At 50.9% G+C, this 19,425-nt stretch overlaps 5 protein-coding genes across 5 annotated transcripts; 4 read left to right on the top strand and 1 right to left on the bottom strand.

Moving 5' to 3' along the window:
- Positions 1 to 9: 9 nt before the first annotated feature.
- MAA_08518 (polyketide synthase) lies at positions 10 to 11,875 on the top strand (the record flags this gene model as incomplete). The annotated part of the gene is made up of 2 exons (XM_007826516.1): positions 10 to 7,392; positions 7,451 to 11,875. The coding sequence occupies 2 exons, from the start codon at positions 10 to 12 to the stop codon at positions 11,873 to 11,875; spliced, it is 11,808 nt and encodes a 3,935-aa protein (XP_007824707.1).
- A 665-nt stretch (positions 11,876 to 12,540) lies between these two features.
- Positions 12,541 to 13,041, bottom strand: MAA_08517 (uncharacterized protein; the record flags this gene model as incomplete). Its single annotated transcript, XM_007826515.2, has 1 exon — positions 12,541 to 13,041. The coding sequence occupies one exon, from the start codon at positions 13,039 to 13,041 to the stop codon at positions 12,541 to 12,543; it is 501 nt and encodes a 166-aa protein (XP_007824706.2).
- A 260-nt stretch (positions 13,042 to 13,301) lies between these two features.
- MAA_08516 (Major facilitator superfamily domain protein) lies at positions 13,302 to 14,948 on the top strand (the record flags this gene model as incomplete). The annotated part of the gene is made up of 1 exon (XM_007826514.1): positions 13,302 to 14,948. The coding sequence occupies one exon, from the start codon at positions 13,302 to 13,304 to the stop codon at positions 14,946 to 14,948; it is 1,647 nt and encodes a 548-aa protein (XP_007824705.1).
- Positions 14,949 to 15,516: 568 nt separating this feature from the next.
- Positions 15,517 to 17,343, top strand: MAA_08515 (succinate semialdehyde dehydrogenase; the record flags this gene model as incomplete). Its single annotated transcript, XM_007826513.2, has 7 exons — positions 15,517 to 15,789; positions 15,850 to 15,904; positions 15,959 to 16,060; positions 16,209 to 16,266; positions 16,321 to 16,536; positions 16,605 to 16,993; positions 17,060 to 17,343. The coding sequence occupies 7 exons, from the start codon at positions 15,517 to 15,519 to the stop codon at positions 17,341 to 17,343; spliced, it is 1,377 nt and encodes a 458-aa protein (XP_007824704.2).
- A 310-nt stretch (positions 17,344 to 17,653) lies between these two features.
- On the top strand, positions 17,654 to 19,314 carry MAA_08514 (Cytochrome P450 CYP627A5; the record flags this gene model as incomplete). Its single annotated transcript, XM_007826512.1, has 3 exons — positions 17,654 to 17,794; positions 17,854 to 17,954; positions 18,009 to 19,314. 3 exons carry the CDS (start codon positions 17,654 to 17,656, stop codon positions 19,312 to 19,314), a joined length of 1,548 nt encoding a protein of 515 aa, XP_007824703.1.
- Positions 19,315 to 19,425: the final 111 nt, after the last annotated feature.

The raw sequence follows: 19,425 nt of genomic DNA, 5'->3' as shown, positions 1-19,425 counted from the left end.
TCTATCAGAATGTCACAAAATAGCATTGTCCGGGAACCAATAGCGGTGGTTGGTGTTGCCTGCCGCTTCCCAGGGGAAGCAACCAGCCCATCAAAACTCTGGGACCTGGTTTGCGAGAAGAGAGACGTCCAGAAGCCCATATCATCAGATAGATTCAATTCTGATGCATTCTACAACAGTAATGGAGAAGCTAGTGGCTGCACGGACGTGAAAAGGGCTTATCTGCTCTCCGAAGATATACGGCTATTCGACGCCTCTTTCTTCAGAACCAATGCACTGGAGGCAGAGGCTATGGATCCACAACAGAGGTTGTTGCTTGAGACGGTGTATGAAGCCATTGAGTCGGCAGGACTTCCGTTGGAAGATCTTAAGGGGTCCGATACGGCCGTGTATGTCGGTAGCATGACGGGCGACTATCACGAGATGCTTCTGCGTGACCCGCAGGACATGCCCAAATACATGGCAACGGGAACGGCTCGAAGCATACTGTCAAATCGGTTGTCCTACTTCTTCGACTGGAAAGGTCCCTCTATGACGATTGACACAGCGTGCTCATCAAGTCTGGTTGCTGTTCATGAAGCAGTCACAGCCCTGCGACTAGGTGTATCGACAATAGCTTGTGCTGCTGGAGCCAACTTGATACTTGGGCCTGAGATGATGATATCCGAGTCTAACCTACATATGCTGTCTCCAACAGGGCGTAGCAGAATGTGGGATGCTTCGGCAAACGGCTATGGCCGAGGTGAAGGAACTGCCGCAGTCATAATGAAGACGCTGTTGCAGGCATTGAAGGATGGGGATTACATCCATGGAATCATCAGAGAAACTGGGGTCAATTCAGACGGTCGCACGAACGGCATCACGTTGCCTAGTTCAGAATCACAAACGGCTTTGATAAGACAGACGTACAAGGCGGCCGGCATTGATCTCGCATTGGAGCGGTGCCAGTTTTTCGAGGCTCATGGAACTGGAACCCCAGCTGGCGACCCGATCGAAGCTCGCGCTATATACGAAGCCTTCTTTGACGGTGAGGAGTCCACCTCCAATACCACAGGCAATATATATGTTGGATCTGTCAAGAGCACAATCGGACATTTGGAGGGTTGTGCCGGTCTCGCTGGCCTCATCAAAACTATGGAGGCTGTGCGAAGGGGAACTATTCCACCAAACATGGGTTTCAAGAAACTGAATCCCAAGATTGAACGTTTCTCAAAGAATCTTATTGTTCCTACCGAAGCTCTCCCATGGCCCGAGTTGCCAGAGGGCACACCTCGTCGAGCCAGCGTCAACTCTTTTGGCTTTGGAGGAACGAACGCACACGCCATCATCGAAAACTTTGAGGCAGCTCAACATGGTCAATCTCCTCGTGATATTATTGTCACCCCTGTCGTTCTGTCGGCCAACTCGGAAAAATCCCTCCGAGAACAGGCTATTCAACTCAATGCCGCCATGCAACTGGCGGATGAGAGTCGCCTGCGCGACATCATGTACACGTTATCACATAGACGATCACAGCTACCATTAAGGACATTCTTTGTGGGACACTCGGCTGAAGAAGTCAAGAAGAGCGTCAAGGATGCCCTAGCGGAGGATGGTACGTTTACAGTACACAAGGATGAGAAGCCCTCTCATCAGCCGAGCAGAATACTTGGAGTCTTCACCGGACAGGGTGCGCAGTGGCCAACAATGGGCCGTGAAATCCTGAAAGAGTCCAAATTTGCTCAGGAAGTTGTCAAGACACTAGAGCAATCGCTGGCAAGTCTCCCAGAGCCTCCTACATGGACACTCTCGGAGCAAATATTTGCTGATGCTGCTGCATCTCGCCTCAGCGAGGCAGAAGTATCACAACCCCTATGCACTGCCGTGCAGTTGATGCTGGTAGAGATGCTTCGAGCCGCCGGAATTCAATTCAGCGGCGTCATTGGACACTCATCAGGCGAGATTGCGGCCGCGTACTGTGCTGGATTCCTTTCCGCCTCGGATGCCATTCGTGTGGCGTACTACCGCGGTGTTTGTGCAAAGCTTGCAAAGGGCAGCAATGGCAAATCCGGTGCCATGATGGCAGTTGGTCTGTCCTATGAAGAAGCTCTGCAGTTTTGCAACAATGAGTTTGATTCAAGACTTGATGTCGCGGCTAGCAATGCGCCTGCCAGCACGACCATCTCGGGAGACGAAGACGCCATCCAGGAAGCCAAGGCTCTCTTGGACCAGAGGAGCATATTCGCCCGAGTGTTAAAGGTCGACACAGCCTACCATTCTCACCACATGCTTCCTTGTGCCGGTCCCTACTCAAGTCTACTGAAAGAGTGCGGCGTCCGGAGCTTGTCGGGTAACCCTGCTTGCGAATGGTATTCGAGCGTTATTTGCGAACGTATCGACGGCACTAGGCATGACGGGATTCTAGGAGCCGAGTATTGGAGAGACAATATGGTTAACGCGGTCAAGTTTTCTTCTGCGGCTGAATTGGCGATACAAAGCGGTGAAGACTTTGATGTGGTATTGGAAGTCGGACCTCATCCTGCGCTCAAGGGGCCTTTTGAGCAAACTGTCAAACAAGTATCCGACTCTACACCACCATATCAGGCAACTTTGATGCGAAATATCCATGATATTGATGCCCTGAGCAAAACCCTGGGATTTCTCTGGTCCAGATTAGGCAAATCTGTGGTTGACTTTTCGGCATATGCAGCCTGCTTCGATGTGTTGCCTGGACGAATGGCGGACAACATGCCTACATATCCCTGGGATCACGGACAATCGTTCTGGAAGGAGTCAAGGAAGTCGGCCAACTTTCGACTTCGTACCCATCCTCCTCACCCGCTACTTGGTGTCCGTTCTTCTGAAGATATGGGCCCTGAAATGAGATGGCTCAACATCTTACGCGTGAACGAGATTCCTTGGCTCGAAGGGCACAAAGTCCAGGGCCAAGTCATCTATCCGGCTGCTGCGTACCTCGTCATGGCGATGGAAGCTGCCAAGGCTATTGATGAGACCAAGTTGGTTCAACTGGTAGAACTGTATGATGTGCGAATTCTCAGTGCTATTCAACTAGCTCAGAGCTCTCAAGGAGTCGAGATTTCGTTCTCTCTCAATATCACCGAAAAGGACGACAACAGCAGCGTTGCTGAATGGGCTTGCTATACGTCCAGTTCTACGAATACCGCCAACTGGAAGTGCCACGCCAAAGGACATGTTCGCGTTGAATTTGCAATGCCTGTGGACGGGCATCTGCCGCCCAGAAACCCTCCCGATGTGTCCTTGAGTACACTAGACATGGATCGGTTTTACGAGTGCTTGACCGATATTGGCCTCCAATATTCTCTCGAATTCAGAAGCCTATCAAGTGTTCAGAGGCGCCTTGGATATGCGACGGCGAGCGTGTCGCACATCGCCACTGACTTTGGCGCCACCATCCACCCTGCTTTACTAGACTCTTCCTTTCAGTCTCTGTTTGCGGCATATTGCTGGCCAGGAGATGGAACTCTCAACTGCCCATTCGTACCCACGTACCTCAAGAGACTTCGAATCCTCAACATCGGGGTGCCTGAGGGCGAGCCACTCGTTATTGACTCCTATCTGACCAGTGTCAACGTTTCAGACATCACCTGCGACATTGACATTGCACTCACGGACAAGAACAAACCATTTGTGCAGCTTGAGGGTCTCACTTGCACTTCACTCCTCCGCCACGACCCCAAAAACTCCAAGGAGCTATACACCCGGACTGAGTGGGAAGTTGATGTCCACAGTGAGATTCGTACTTTGGAGGTTGCTCAATCAGATGAGCAGCAGAATCTAGGGCTGGTTGACCTCTGCGAGCGTTTTGCTTACTACTACTTGAGAAATCTGGATAGAGTTGTTCATCGGAAGGAGGTTGAAACAATGGAGTGGCATTATCAGCGCGTCTTCGAGTGGATCGACTATTTGTTTCCGATGATAGAAATGGGCAAACATCCCACAATCAAGCCCGAATGGTCCGAAGACCAACTTCCATGGCTGATGGAGCAGAAATCCCAGTATCCCGACCAAATCGACCTTATGTTGATCCAGGCAGTCGGCGAGAACCTTCCGGCTGTGGTTCGCAAGCAAACCACGATGCTCGAGCACATGGTCAAGGACGACGTCTTGAACAGGTTTTATAAAGAAGGCCTCGGGTTCCAAAGAGCAAACGGCTACATGTCGCGCATTTCACGACAGATTGCGCATCGGTATCCTCGGATGAACATTCTTGAGATTGGCGCCGGAACCGGAGGAGCGACCAAGGGAATTCTCCAGTCGCTCGGCAGCACCTTTGGCACATATACCTTTACAGACGTATCTACTGGCTTTTTTGAGGCCGCTGCAGAGCAATTCAGTCCGTGGGCTGACAAGATGGTCTTCAAGGCCCTCAACATCGAGAATAGCCCGACAGAGCAAGGATATAGCGAAGCGTCATACGATCTAGTCATTGCCTCCAACGTTCTTCACGCAACCAAGACGCTCTCAGAAACTATGAGGAACGTCCGTCGGCTACTGAAGCCGGGTGGATTCTTGTTGCTTCTAGAAGTCACCAGTGACATTGTTCGAGTGAAGATGATGATGTCGGGCTTGTCTGGCTGGTGGCTAGGTGGTGATGACGGCCGACGACACGGTCCAACCATCACCGTTCCGGAGTGGGATACGCTTCTTCGCTCAACGGGATTCTCGGGAGTGGACAATACTTTCAACGACTTTGGCCACAGCTCCAAATACATGACGTCGGTGATGCTCTCGCAGGCTATGGATGAGAGGGTCGAGTTCCTCCGCCAGCCACTTTCCAGCCGAGGAGATTCGACCATGGCCGATTCTCTGACCATTGTCGGCGGCACCCAGGGCAACGTGGCAAATATCATTGCTAGACATCTTGCTGATTGCCATCCTCGGCTGGTCGTTCAGTGTGTGGCAGGTTTCGAGGACTTCGCGTCCCCCCTCAACAGCACGGCCATGAAATCACTGTTGGTTCTGCAGGATCTGGACGAGCCCGTTCTTCAAAAACTGGCTTCATCTACGCTAGGCGGACTTCAGAAAGCAATTGATCAGTGCCGACAAGTTCTGTGGGTGTCAAGCGGTTGTCGCAAGGATAACCCGTTTGCAAATATGTCTGTTGGCCTGTGTCGCAGCTTGTCTTCGGAATATCCCCATATCAAGATTCAGCATATCGATGTCGAGACTCGCCTTGATCAGGGTACCATGCACCGCATTTCCGAAGCAGCGCTTAGGCTTTTGCATTTGGAAAAATTGTCTGCCGACACTCTCTGGTCGTTTGAGCCCGAGTTGATCCTGGAGGATAAAAAGTGGTATATTCCTCGACTCGTGCCAGATGAAAAGCTGAACCAGCGACTTACTTCCACCAAGATGGCTGTCCAGGTCGACACGTCTCTGAAAGAAAGGACAGTTGAGATTGTTTCTGAAGCATCAAAATACATAGTCACCCAGTCTGTGCCTTGCATCGATGCCGAACAACAGACGCCACTGACAACCATCAATGTGACCAAGGCACTTCTCCATCCTGTCGCCACAGAATGCCACAAAGACTATTTCCTGTGCTACGGATACAGGGATAGCTGTCCGGATATTCCTGTCTTGGCCTTGGCCACTGCCAATGCTTCCTCTGTTTCTGTTCCGGAGCACTTTGTATTCGACTTGCCAGCGGTTGTGACCGACGGCGCTGCGGCTTTGCAACGAGCAGCATTTTCGGTGGTCGCTGAGCAGGTGCTCGAGGACGTTGATACACCTGGAACAATATTTCTTCACAATGAAGATCAGCGCTTCTCTTTAGTTGTCCGTCAGGCTGCAGCCGAGCTGGGGTTGAGGTGCATTGCTACGACGTCACAGGAACCAGCATCTTCTACCAGTCAATCAATATTCATTCACCCTCATGCATCACAGCGAGTATTGAAGGCCTTGATTCCTCAAAACGCAAAGAGGTTCATTGACTTTTCAACTGATGTGGTAGACCAATCTCGCTTCCGAGATTGCCTCCCTCCAACATGCCGATTCTACGCACTGAACCACATGGTTGCGACGGGCAGCAACGTTTCTGGCATTTCCGTCCAACAAGCCATCAAGGCTTTAACCTCTACCTTGGATTCTTGTCTCTCAAGTACTGTGAATCAAGTCAGCATCTCTGAGCTTCATGCCCAGGCTGCTGCCAGATTCCCCTACGGAACTGTGGTCGACTTCGTCGTTGAGTCGACGATCGCCAGAGTACCTCCGTTGCAGTCGACCAGGCTGTTCCGTTGCGATAAGACGTATCTTCTCGCCGGATGCACCGGTGGTCTTGGCAAGGCGCTGTGCAGATGGATGGTAGCTTCTGGCGTGCGGCATCTGGCGCTGACGACACGAAATATCAGCGCTGTGGACGAGGTGTGGGTTAGAGAAATTGAGCGCGCCGGCGCGTGTCTCAAGCTCTACCAGGTTGATGTGAGCGATAAGAATGCCTTGCAAGCCGTATATGAAGATATTGGACGCAACATGCCGCCGGTTGTCGGTGTCGCCAATGCTGCCATGGTTCTCTCCGATAAGTCCTTCGGGGAGCTGAAGACGGACAACTTTGACATTGTGTTTGGACCCAAGGTCCGTGGAACTCAGAACCTGCATGATATCTTCAAGGGTCAGGCTTTGGACTTCTTTATCATGTTTTCTTCCCTTGCCAGTGTTGTTGGTAATCGAGGCCAGTCCAACTACGCCGCTGCCAACCTGTTTATGACCACGATTGCAGAGCAGCGTAGAGCAAGCAATCTGGCCGCTTCCGTTATTCACATTGGCATGGTCCTCGGCGTTGGTTATGTTTCTTCCACGGGCACGTATGAAAACACTTTGCGACAGTACAACTACATGCCCATCTCCGAGTCCGACTTCCTCAACATGTTCTCTCAAGCCATCTTGATCGGACACCCGAGGTCCAACCACCCGTGCGAACTAATCACTGGCCTCAATCGGTACAGTCTCAATTCGGACGCCCAGCAGTACTTTTGGCATGAGAACATGCGGTTCAGCCATCATTACATCGAAGAAGAACAGCGAAAAGTCTCAACGGCCACGCGAACCTCTGTATCTGAGCGCCTGGAGGATGCTCGGGGGAGCGAAGAAATTCTAGCTGTGATTGAAGAAGAATTCTGCACAAAGTTGGAGCGCATGCTCCAGGCTGAAGCTGGTACCATCAAAGCTTCCCAGTCTCTCGCGAACCTAGGGGTGGACTCCTTAGTAGCAGTTGAAATCCGATCTTGGTTCTTCAAAGAAGCTGACGTGGACATTCCAGTATTGGACGTCCTCAATACTGGTACTATTTCGGAGCTTTGCCAACGGGCTGCGCAAAGCGTCGCGGCGGCTCAGTTGTCTGATGCTGAAGAGTGTGCCAAACCGGACGATAAGGTATGTTACTCTCAGGATATGTTGGAGAAGAGTACTAACTGATCTCTCTGTGATGTAGTCTCCCATTCTGTTGTCTGCAAATATACCAGAAAGCAACGAATCCACTGCGGCAAACACATCTGTTCCGCATTCTCTTTTTGAAGAGTCGTCTCGAGGGGGTAGTGAGACTCCAAGTGAGGATATGGGTAGTTCCGATATTAGCTTACCCTCGAGACGCGACTTCGAATTTGAACGGTGCGGTCGGCTGTCGTTCGCCCAAGAGCGACTGTGGTTTCTACAAAAATACCTCCAAGATCCTACGACCTACAATGTCAGTATGGCTTACAAGATTTCTGGCCCGCTACGACGGAGAGACTTTGAAGATGCCTTCGAAAAGGTCATCCAGCGTCATGCATCTTTGCGTACCGGTTTTTACGTCGATGCCGATACTAGCCTCCCAATGCAGCGCGTTTACAAATACCCCCATTTCCGTTTCACGCACAAAGAAGGCGCTGATTATGAGGAGGAGTATCACAATATGCAGAAGATGCGGTATGATTTGGAGAGCGGTGACGTTATAAGTGCCACGATTATAAGGTACACTGACCAAGAGCACGTTTTTATTCTTGGCTTCCACCACATTGCCATGGATGGATTTAGCGCCCAAATTCTCGTCAAGGATTTAATTGACGCCTATGGAGGACTCACGATATCCTCAGGTTGCAATGAATACCTGGACTACGCTATCCATCAGCGAGATGCTGGTATCCCCGTTGAGATCAGCAAGTTTTGGATGTCCGAGTTCAACACTCTGCCTCCGGTTCTCCCCCTTTTCGACTTTGCCGAATGTAAAACTCGCACACCTCTTCTTGACTACAAGACAAAAGCGGTCGAAAGGACAGTTCCCACGACGGTGTCTTCCAAAGTGAAAATCCTGGCACGGCAACTTGGTGCCACGCCATTTCACATCTACTTGGCAGCTCTGCAAGCACTGTTATACGATCTAAACTCCAACAAGGATATTTGCATCGGTATCACGGACGCGAACAAGACCGATCCTGCCTATCTAGATACCATCGGTTTCTTTGTCAATCTTGTGCCTATTCGGTTCCATATTGATGAATCTGAGGCAGTCTTGGAGCTTGTAGCTAGATCGAAGAAGACCGCCACCAATGCCTTGTCAAACTCGATGCCTTTTGATGTTCTGTTGGACAATCTGCAGGTTCCTCGTTCCACAACTCACAGCCCACTATTCCAAGTCATCCTGAACTACAAGATGGGATCAACACAAACGGTTCGTTTTGAAGACTGCGAAGCGGAAATATTAAGATTCCAGGATGCGAGCAACGCCTTTGATTTGGCTTTTGACATTGAAAACTTCCCCGACGGCTCCGCCTCCATTTCTCTCAAAACTCAGGCATACATGTACACTGACTTGGAGCTGCGGTTCATTCTTGACAGCTACATTCGCATCCTGAGTTCTTTCGTGTCAAATCCTTCGCAGAAGCTTCATGAGGTAACTGCACTGTCAGAAGACGAAAAGGAGAAATCTCTACAACTCGGGAGAGGCAGGCAACTCCCAGACCCGAGGCTCGAAACGGTCGCCCACTTCTTTGAGGACTGGGCTTTAACTCAGCCACTCAAGATTGCGCTTCGAGAAGATTCCGGAGCCGAGTTCACTTACAGGCAGATTCAGTCTATCGTGAACGCCTTTACTGAAACGCTGCATGGTGCTGGCCTTGGTCCAGGCTCAAAGGTGTGCGTCTATTGCGAGCCGGGCACTCATATTCTCGCGGCTCTGTTGGCGATTTCCAAGATTGGGGGAATTTACATTCCCCTCGACCCGCAGAATCCTACAGAGCGCCTGCAGCTCATTGTCAACGACTGCGAACCGGACGCAATACTTTGCGACGATGTTACAAGCACTCTGGCATCGCTTCTGAAGTCGGCAGGAAAGTCGATCAACGTCACCGACATTGATACAAGTGCTACTACTACATCTATCCCTGACTGGAACAAGGCCAAGGGTGATTCTGCGGCATTCGTATTCTACACCAGCGGCACTACGGGCGTGCCCAAGGGAATCGCCTTGACGCACTCGAATGTCGTACATCACATCAACTCCATCATGCACTTTTACAGCATCAAGAGGGGTGTCGTCCTTCAGCAAGCCCCCCTTGGATTTGACATGTCGCTTACGCAAATGACTCTGACCATGATGACGGGGGGCACCCTGGTTGTTGCGTCTAGTGCGACAAGAAGAGATCCCAGGCAGATTGCCAGTTTGATGTACGCAAACAAGGTAACGCATACATTTATGACACCCACGCTAGCCCTAGCTCTCATCCGCCACGGTTACGATGCCTTGGCGCGATGTTCCGACTGGGAGTTTTCGTTGCTTTCCGGCGAGGCATTCCGAGCCCATGTCGTTCACGAGTTCAGACGCCTCGGACTTGCTGGTTTGAAGCTCTACAACGGGTACGGGCCGACGGAGATTACGATCAACAGCAGCAGTGGTATGGATGAGCTTGACGAAGCGGCCCCCCGAGACACACGGAACCCATCCATCGGAGCCACGTTGCCCAACTACACCAACTACATACTGGATAAGAATATGCAGCCAGTACGCATTGGCAATGCTGGTGAGCTGTTTGTGGGCGGAGCCGGCATCGCCCTGGGTTACTTGCGAAGAGACAAACTCAACAAGGAAAAGTTCCTGCCCGACCCATTTGCCAGCGCGGATAACCGAGCTCGAGGCTGGTGCCGCATGTATCGGACGGGAGACAAGGCCAAGTTTCTGCCTGACGGGCGAATCGTTTTCCTCGGTCGTATCCAAGGCGATTCTCAGATCAAGCTGCGGGGATTCCGAATCGAACTCGAGGACATTTCCAACACCATCATCAAGAGTTCTCATGGAAATATTACAGAGGCCGGGATTTCTCTGCGCCGGAATGGAAACGGATCGGATGATGAGTCGTTCTTGGTCGCATTTGCTGTGGTATCACACTCCTTTGACCACCCGGAACCGTCGGCATTCTTCAAGAAACTGCTGAATGATTTGCAACTACCAAGGTACATGATTCCTGCCAAGATTGTACCGGTGGACCGACTGCCAATGAGCTCTTCCGGCAAACTAGACCAAAATGTGCTCGACAGTCTTCCCGTGCCAAAGGAAGAAGAGAGCAACCAGAGCCCCTTGACAGATACGCAGGAGAGGCTCAAGAAGCTCTGGGTGGAAGCCCTTCCGCCTATTGGAGCGACCGCCGTCATCGACCAAGATGTTGATTTCTTCCAGGTTGGTGGAAACTCGCTGCGAATCATTCTGCTGAGAGAATCTATAAGCAGGGAGTTTTGTGTCTCGGTGTCTGTCTTCGATCTCTTCGCAAACAGCACCCTGGGAAGAATGGCTGCCAGGATTGACGAGTCTACCGATACTACTACAAGCCCCGAAACTATCGACTGGAACACGGAGACTCTTTTTGATGTCCCCGTCATCGAAACGTGCGAGGACGATAGTTATAAACAACACAGGGCTACATCTGATGGGCTTGAGATCATTCTTACTGGAGCTACCGGATTCCTGGGGTCTGCCATTCTCGCGTCCCTTGTCCAAGATGCCAGGGTATCCAAGGTTCACTGCGTGGCCATTCGACAACCCCTGAAGAGTCTCACGGCGGAACAGCCAATCTTCAAATCTCCTCGCGTGAGCTGCTATGCCGGTGACCTATCTCTGCCGCGTCTCGGACTATCTACTTCTGACTTCACCCAACTGTCCGCCAATACTGACAAGATCATCCACAATGGAGCGGATGTTTCGTTTCTGAAATCATACCAATCCCTACGAGCCACCAATGTGGGTTCGACCAAGGAGATTGTCCGCATGGCAGCTCTGCACCGCATTCCGATCCATTTCATCTCTACCGGAGGCCTGGCCAACTTGACAAACCTGGATGGCCTGCCCCAAGTTTCCGTCTCGTCGTTTACGCCTCCGGTCGATGGTTCGCAGGGCTACATTGCCACCAAGTGGGCATCCGAAGTCTACTTGGAAAATGTCGTGACACGCCTAGGAATTCCGGTTTGGATCCATCGCCCATCAAACATTACCGGCATCCGCTCTCCCTCTGTCGACCTGATGCAGATAATCTTTAAATACTCGGAACAAATCAAGGCCGTGCCGGAAATTGACGGCTGGAAAGGGTGCTTTGACTTTGTTCCTGTTGAAACGGTAGCCCGGGGAATCGTTTGCGCAATCCACGAACCCGGGGTGCAGCAGGGTACGAGGCCAATTTACCGCCACCACTGCGGCCGTGACAAGATTCCAGTCACTGGCATTAGAGAGCACTTGGAAACGAAGGTGGGAGCTCGAATCGACAGTGTCGGAATTGAGGAGTGGTTGAGTCGAGCTCAAAGTGTCGGGCTGGACGACACTGCAGCTGCTCTCGTCAGTAGCACCTTTGCTCAAAGCAGCACCAAGACTGTTCCTTGGCTAAGAAGTGGTGACTGAATCGACGTTTGGAAGATGTCCTGACTTTTTGTTGTTATTTTTTTTTTTTTGGCGTCCTGGGGTATTTTAGAAAAGGTTGTATAGGGAATTCGGAGTTGATGTTTCTCGCACAAGGACCTTGAGTTGGTTGGATGAAATTATGAGATGCAGTTTCATTTGAATCAATTGAATATAAAATACTAAATTATAAGAAAAATAAAAGAAAAAGGCGACATAGTTACACGGGTCCACTAGTAACACAATCAATAAGCCGTGTCAGGCTCTGACGACAGTAACTCGCATTAAAAAAAACACTGACCGCATCGCGCTGCGTTAAACGCACTAGCTCAGGTGGTGATTCGTGACCGCACGCGCCGGCGACAGCCATCTGACGGCCTCGGCCACTTGAAGCGTGGAACAAAATGTTGAATATAAAATATGAAATGAAATATCACTACAGGACATATCTAGGGAAATGTAGAGTGCACGAAAATGTCCGCATTGAAACAAATAGGGAGCCGGGGTCCTACCCTATAGTTCGATGTCAGTTTAACTCGTCGGATCATCGGCAGATGAGGTTTGGCGACGAACACATTCCATGGATCAAAGAAATTAGACAACTTGAATTCATAGGAGATGATACAAGACCTGAAATCCAAATACCATGACTCGCATGTTCCTCTCAGCTAATGACATAGTGTCTTTCCCGCCGCCACCATGAATGCCCCCCACGCCAGCAAGTCGACAGTCCAAGTCCGAACATTGTTCACACGGAGCCATTCATCCAGGCAGTCGTTGGCATCCGTCTGCTCCTTCCCGTCCATCATATCTTTGACACTGGGCGCAATCAGCGGGACGAATAGCAAATGACTTGCGGCGGCGATTGTCCCAGCAGCGTACCACCAATACGACTGGCGAGATTGCAAGACGGAACGCTGTGCGAAAAGGTTGCCGACACCGCTCCAGGTCGATACGCCAATGGCGCCAACCACAAAGGGCAGACCACGGTAAAAAAAGGTGTTAAAGTACGACTGCAGCAGGGGTTTGCTTTTGGCGCGGTTCTCGGGTCGGTTCATGATTCCCAGGAAGAATGTTTGGTCCCAGCCAAAGAGCAGGGTGCACGTCGACGAGACCAGAGGCAGCGCCCGCAACGCCACCAAGGGGTCGAAAAAGGCTCCCGAAGCCATTCTTGTCCGTCTGACTAGATTTTCTTGCGTTGGTCGAAATGGTGCAGAAGCAAAGGGGCCGCAGAGAGTGCGGCAATTTGTTGTCAATTGGATTGACAGATTGTGCAATCCCATGGTTTTCGGCGCATTGTGTTCGGCGACTTTCGGAGTCATACGACAGTATATTGTCAGCAGTCTGGCGACTGGACTACATGCTCTTCCACCCACGACATCATGTTTCTCCATACTTTGCCAAGAGGGCCCAGATGCATCACGACACCATGGCGACTGATATCAATGTCCTCGCGGGCGGCGCAGCCGTCGACGCCGGGTCGCAAACGAACAAGAAAGGACTCAAGTTCTGGCTAGTTTTTGCAGCCATTTCTCTGACAACCTTTCTCGCCGCTCTCGACACATCCATCATCTCAACTGCGCTGCCTACCATTGCGGCCGACCTTGGGTCTGAGAGCTTGTATGTGTGGATCATAGATTCGTATCTGCTGGCCTCGACCGCTACGATTCCCATATTTGCCCAGGCTGCCAACATCTACGGGCGACGCAGCCTCATACTCATTTCGGTGCTGCTCTTTGCGCTTGGAAGCGGCCTCTGTGGCGGCGCGTCCAACAATGCCATGATGATTGGTGGACGATCAGTCCAGGGCGTGGGCGGCGGCGGCATTCTGACCATGTCAGAGATTATCGTCTGTGATCTCGTCTCCATCCGTGAGAGGGGTCTTTATGCCGGTATTATCGGAGGCATCTGGGCTGTTGCTTCCGTCATTGCTCCAATTATAGGCGGCGCGTTTGCACAAAACATCACCTGGCGCTGGATCTTCTACATCAATCTACCCATTTCTGGCGTCTCCATCATCGCTTTGGCGCTGTTCCTCCAGCTACGCCGGCCTCCTGCTGGCACCATCAAAAGCCAAGTTGCGCGAATAGACTGGGGCGGTAGTTTTCTGCTCATAACGTCCATTACGGCCATCATTCTGGCTCTTAGCTGGGGAGGTTCGACCAACCCGTGGTCTTCTTGGAGGACCATTGTCCCTCTTGTTCTGGGCTTCATTGGCCTTGTATTCTTTTTTGTGTACCAGGCGGCCCCTTGGTTGACGGATCCTACGATGCCGCTGCGACTATTCGGCAACCGCACAGCCGTCACAGTCTTCATAATGAGTTTCATCCATAGCATGCTACTGTTCTGGGTCTGCTACTTCCTGCCTGTTTACTTTCAGGGTGTCAAGGAAGCTAGTCCATCTCGATCCGCCGTCATGCTATTCCCTATTGCAACAACCAGTGCTCCAGGTGGTGTGATTGCGGGTATTTCCATCACAAAAACCGGAACATATCGTATCTGGCACTTTCTCGGATTCGGCCTCATGGCGTTGGGTTGCGGTTTATTCACTCTCTTTGATGAAACCACTCCTACTGGCCAGTGGGTTGGCTTCCAGCTTCTCTTTGGCTTTGGTTGCGGTTTTGTCTTCACCAGCTGCCTGCCTCCCATTCTGGCCAGTCTACCTGATTCAGACGTTGCAACAGCTACAGGTGCCTGGACATTTCTTCGGAACTTTGGCTCTATATGGGGGATTGCTATACCTGCCGCCGTGTTCAACACACATGCTAACAAATTCGCCTCTGAAGTCTCTGATCCGAGTGTGCGGGCCCTTCTTGTGAACGGGGGAGCTTACGGCCATGCCACGCGTGAATTCATTACCATGTTTGACGGAGACCCTGCCCTAAAATCCGAAATATTGAGCCTCTATATTCGGGGGCTCAAAGTCGTTTGGGAAGTGTCTATTGCTTTTGCGCTCCTTGGCCTGGCTTTTGCTTTCTTTGTTCCATCCATAGAGCTCAGAGACGAGTTGAACACTGAGTATGGAATGAAAGAAGCAGAGACGAAACCTACTACCGACCTCGGCGACAAGGCTTGAGCACGCTAGTGTGACATGGCGTGGCAGAAGAACGTGCATCTGCTATGGCAGTATTCCTCCACCATAAACGGGGTCTTGGTTCTTCCATTCAGAATAGCTTGCATTGTAATGAAACACAACATGTCCCCTGCGTGAAATCCGGTGTATTGTTATTCAATGGTAATGGCGAGTATGTATCCCGACAAGTTGAAACAACATCTCAGATTCCCGAGTGTATGTGATAGGGTCAGTAAACACAGATGGTACTAGTGGCAGAGCAAATATGAGCGAGGTCTTTGTTAGTGAAGGGGTCGCCGTTGTAATTATTTCCACAACTTCAGGAATCCGTGTTGGACTCCAAGTTGCCGAATCAAACCTTTCGATTCATCTCATCTGTTATTTTACGTCCATGTTCAACTTTGACTCTTGGATAAAAAGCTGTATCTGTTTCTGGTCCCACCAACACAAACTACAGGTTCGCCGGGCTCACTGCTCAAAAGTCGCCGAACATTAATTAAAATCCTACAAGTTGGCTCACCGGATTTCACCATTTGCCACCAGAGGTTGCCATCATTACCTAGCATCATCAATGGACCTTTCTGCGTTCTACAACATTGTGGCCGGTGAGCTGCGAGGCTCCGAGAATACCACAACGCCCCGTACCGCAGCCTCTCTCCCAGCATGCCCAGCGGCTATTGCAAGCGACGTCGAGGATAGCGTTGCTGCAGCGCAGAAAGCTTTCCCAGCATGGGCTGGGGAATCTTACGAAACAAGGACCAAGTTGCTAGAAAAGTTTGCAGATCTGTATCTTTCTCATGGACAAGAGTTCTGTACTCTTCTCGCTGCAGAGACTGGGCGAACGGTAAGAACAAACCGCCGTATTACAATTTGAAGCATTGTTAACACTGGCTTCACAAAACAGGCTGAAAATGCGGCTGTAGAGGTCTATTGGGCTGCGCAGTGGCTCCGATATCCTTGTTGGTCACTTCCCGTTCATCATATTCTTTAAAATTCCCTGCTAATTGCAACAGCCAAGTACAAGATTCCAGAGGAGAGGATTGAGGACGACACAAAAGTGACCATTGTCACCCATGAGCCTCTCGGCTTGGTAGCTGCTATATGCCCGTGGAATTGTACGATCTTGCCACTCTTATTCACGAAATCTGATACAACTTTGTAACACTAACTGGTCCTGGTTTATTTCAGTCCCACTGATGATTGGTATGAGGCCGGTAGCTAAAATCTTACCCAGATGGTAACATTGTATTGACACATTCGCAGCCATCGGAAAGCTTGCACCAGCTGTAGCAACGGGAAACTGTGTTATTCTAAAACCATCGTATGAGCACGGCAACTGCCGAACGAATTGGAAACTTTGCTAATTCTTCCATAGGCCATTCGCCCCATATACATGCCTCAAACTGGTAGAACTAGCCCAACAAATCTTCCCACCATCCGTAATGCAAGTTCTGAATGGGGACAACAATCTTGGGTCTCTACTAGTCAAACATCCTGGCATCGTCAAAATCTCTTTTACCGGGTCTACAAATACCGGGAGACAAATTTTAAGAGATGCCGCACCAGAGATGAAGCGTGTAACGCTTGAAACGTAGGCAAATCGAGTTCTCCCGGCTGAAGAATGTGCGCAATCGCTAATACGAATGAATGGCGGGATAGAGCCGGCAATAATGCTGCCATTATCCTTCCAGACGTGGACATCAAGAGCACCTGTGACCAACTGGCTGGAAGTTTGTGGTTCAACACAGGCCAGGTCTGTATCGCCCCTCGACGACTCTACATCCATCAGGACATCTTTGAAGAGTTCGTACAGGAGCTTGCGACGGTGAGCGCCGAGGCGGCAAGGGAATGGCGCTCCAAAATCGGGCCACTGCAGAACAAGCCTCACTTTGAGAAGATAAGAACATGTCTTGCCGATGCGGAGGCAAGCGGCGAGAAGTTCGCAATCGGTGGCTCGGTCGCATGCGATGAGGGTGCCATGTACGTCCACCCTGCCATCATTGTGAATCCTTCGCCTAGCTCTCGACTCGTCCAAGAGGAGACATTTGGTGCGTGCAACCTATTACTTACCGTATCCTCCTCAGCTATGAGGTCTACTAATACGGACGATTTAGGGCCCGTCGTCACTTGTCACGGGTATTCTACCATGGATGAAGCCGTGAAAGCTGCTAATGCCGTGGAGACGGGCCTGTCCGCTACTGTCTACGGCAAAGACTTGGACTTAACTGCACGCATTGCTAAGCAACTTGATGTGGGAAATGTTTTCATCAACGGTCCTCCTCAACCGGATCCTTGTGTGCCTTTTGGCGGCCACAAGAAGAGCGGACTCGGGGTGGAATATGGGATGGAGGGCTTGCTGTCATTCTGCCAAACCAAATCCATTTACATGTACAAGTAGAGTGAAACAGGACTGGGTGGTTTAGATCGTATGACATGGCCCTACGGTAACTCGAAAGTGGAACTATACAGCTTACAATTCACACTTGCCGGTTGGTCAATCTTGAAGGCGTCATTCGGTGGTTATCGGCGACTGTATCCTAACATGATCATGATAAGTCGCCGGTACTCACAACACCCATCAGGAGCGCCACTCGGCAAAGCCATATTCCCGAGGACCCCGGATTAAATAAAGAAGAAAATATCGTACTGCAATACTTTCTAATACTTGAATCCAAGACAAAGTTGCAACTGTTGGAACTGCTGCAACAATGACCCCGAATGCCTCTCAACCCATCCTCGGCCCTCCCACTCACCTCTTTGCTTCGCCATGGCTAGCCAATGACCTCAGTGTCAAGAGCCTAGTTCTTGTGACATTGGCTGTTCTCATCTTTACACCCAAATTCGTCAAGGTAAGCCAAGGCCTAGTGTGTACATTGATTGCGGTGCTGATTCCTGGGTTCGCCAACAGTTGATCCAAAACATCCTGACACCGGTGTTCTCGATCCCCGGACCACTCATCAACAAGATAAGCTCATGGCCACTGGCCATTGCAACAATTAATGGAAGCAGGTATGTCTTTAGTCAGCATGAATAGTTGCTCGCCTGGATCTAATCTCGCCCAAGTCACGATTTTGCGCAAAGACTGCACGAGAAACATGGCCCTATTGTCGTTCTCGCACCGGGGATGATTTCCGTCTCCAACACGACGGAGATTAAGCGAATCATACAGACGGAGGACTGGATGAAATCTCGGGCTATTTATGGAAATTTCCGCCAAGACCCGGAGCGTCCTACGCTGCTCGCCTTTACCGACAAGAAGCCCTACTCGAAGCGGAAGCGCATGGTGTCTTCCATGTTTGGCATCAAGTATATCCGCAGCATGGAGCCTCTGATGTTGGGCTGCGTCGAGGTCGCCGTAGATGTAATGGGCAAGACGTGTGATGGTGCGACCGGCGATTTCGCCGTCGTCGACTTGCAGCAGTTTATTCATGGTCTGGCCATTGACATCATCGGCGTCACTACCTTTGGCCAAAGTTTCCACGTTGTCGAGAATGGGAGCCATCCGCTGCCATCAAGTCTCAAAAAGGGCTTGAAAATCGCCGGTCTCATGCAACTGATTCCTTGGATTCGCAAGATTCCCTTCCTGCCCACCAGAGACCCCTACGTTAGCAGCTTCACCTATGACATTGTCGACAATCGCCGGCGGATATTCCGCGAGACGACGACACAGGATCTACTGCAAAAGCTTGTCGAGGTGTCGGACGATTCGCCTGGATCCGACTTCAACACTACCGACGTGCAAGACGAGAGCGTGGTCATGTTGACGGCCGGCAGTGAAACAACGGCAAATGCCGAATTGTTTACCCTCATCATGCTGCTCAAGCATCCCGAGGCTATGCAGCGAGTTCTCGAGGAAGTGGACCAGTGGTATTCGCCTCAAGACAGAAGTAGACCTACAGACTGCGGCTACTCACAAGCGGGAATGACGTACCTACAGGCCTGCATTGATGAGGCCATGCGCCTGGTGCCAGGGCAGCCGAATGGAAGCCCGAGGGAAGCTTCCAAGGATGAAAAAGTTCTCGGATACCGGATCCCCCGGGGGACTACCGTGTTTCCTAATACCCAGGCGGCGCATTTACAAGACGTCTTTGCAGACCAGCCTGATGAGTACGTTCCGGAAAGATGGTTCGACATTTATAGTCAAGGGAATGACGGTAGTATTCCATATTGGCCCTTTTCGGCAGGAAGTCGAGTGTGTATTGGAAAGCACTTTGCCATGCAAGAGATGCATCTCACTCTGGTGACTCTTCTCAGGCATTTCACATTTCAGTATGTTCGGGGCCAAGATGAGAGCACAATGTTTCGCATTGCCCAGCAGTTGCGATCAAACTCGTACAATGTCGAGGTGCAGAGACGGGTGGTATCTTGAAGGGCGCAGTGACTCTTGTGTTCCGGCGTTTTTCTCCTACATTTACATCTATTTTCTGTTCGTCGTATAAATACAGGGTTAGGGTTAGAGCGAGTTCATCCGTGATGCCAC

The sequence above is a fragment of the Metarhizium robertsii genome, assembly GCF_000187425.2.
Source record: "Metarhizium robertsii ARSEF 23 chromosome Unknown MAA_Scf_3, whole genome shotgun sequence".
NCBI lineage: Eukaryota > Fungi > Ascomycota > Sordariomycetes > Hypocreales > Clavicipitaceae > Metarhizium > Metarhizium robertsii.
The sequence above is the reverse complement of the archived record's forward strand: the minus strand, read 5'-3'. Positions and strand labels throughout refer to the sequence as shown.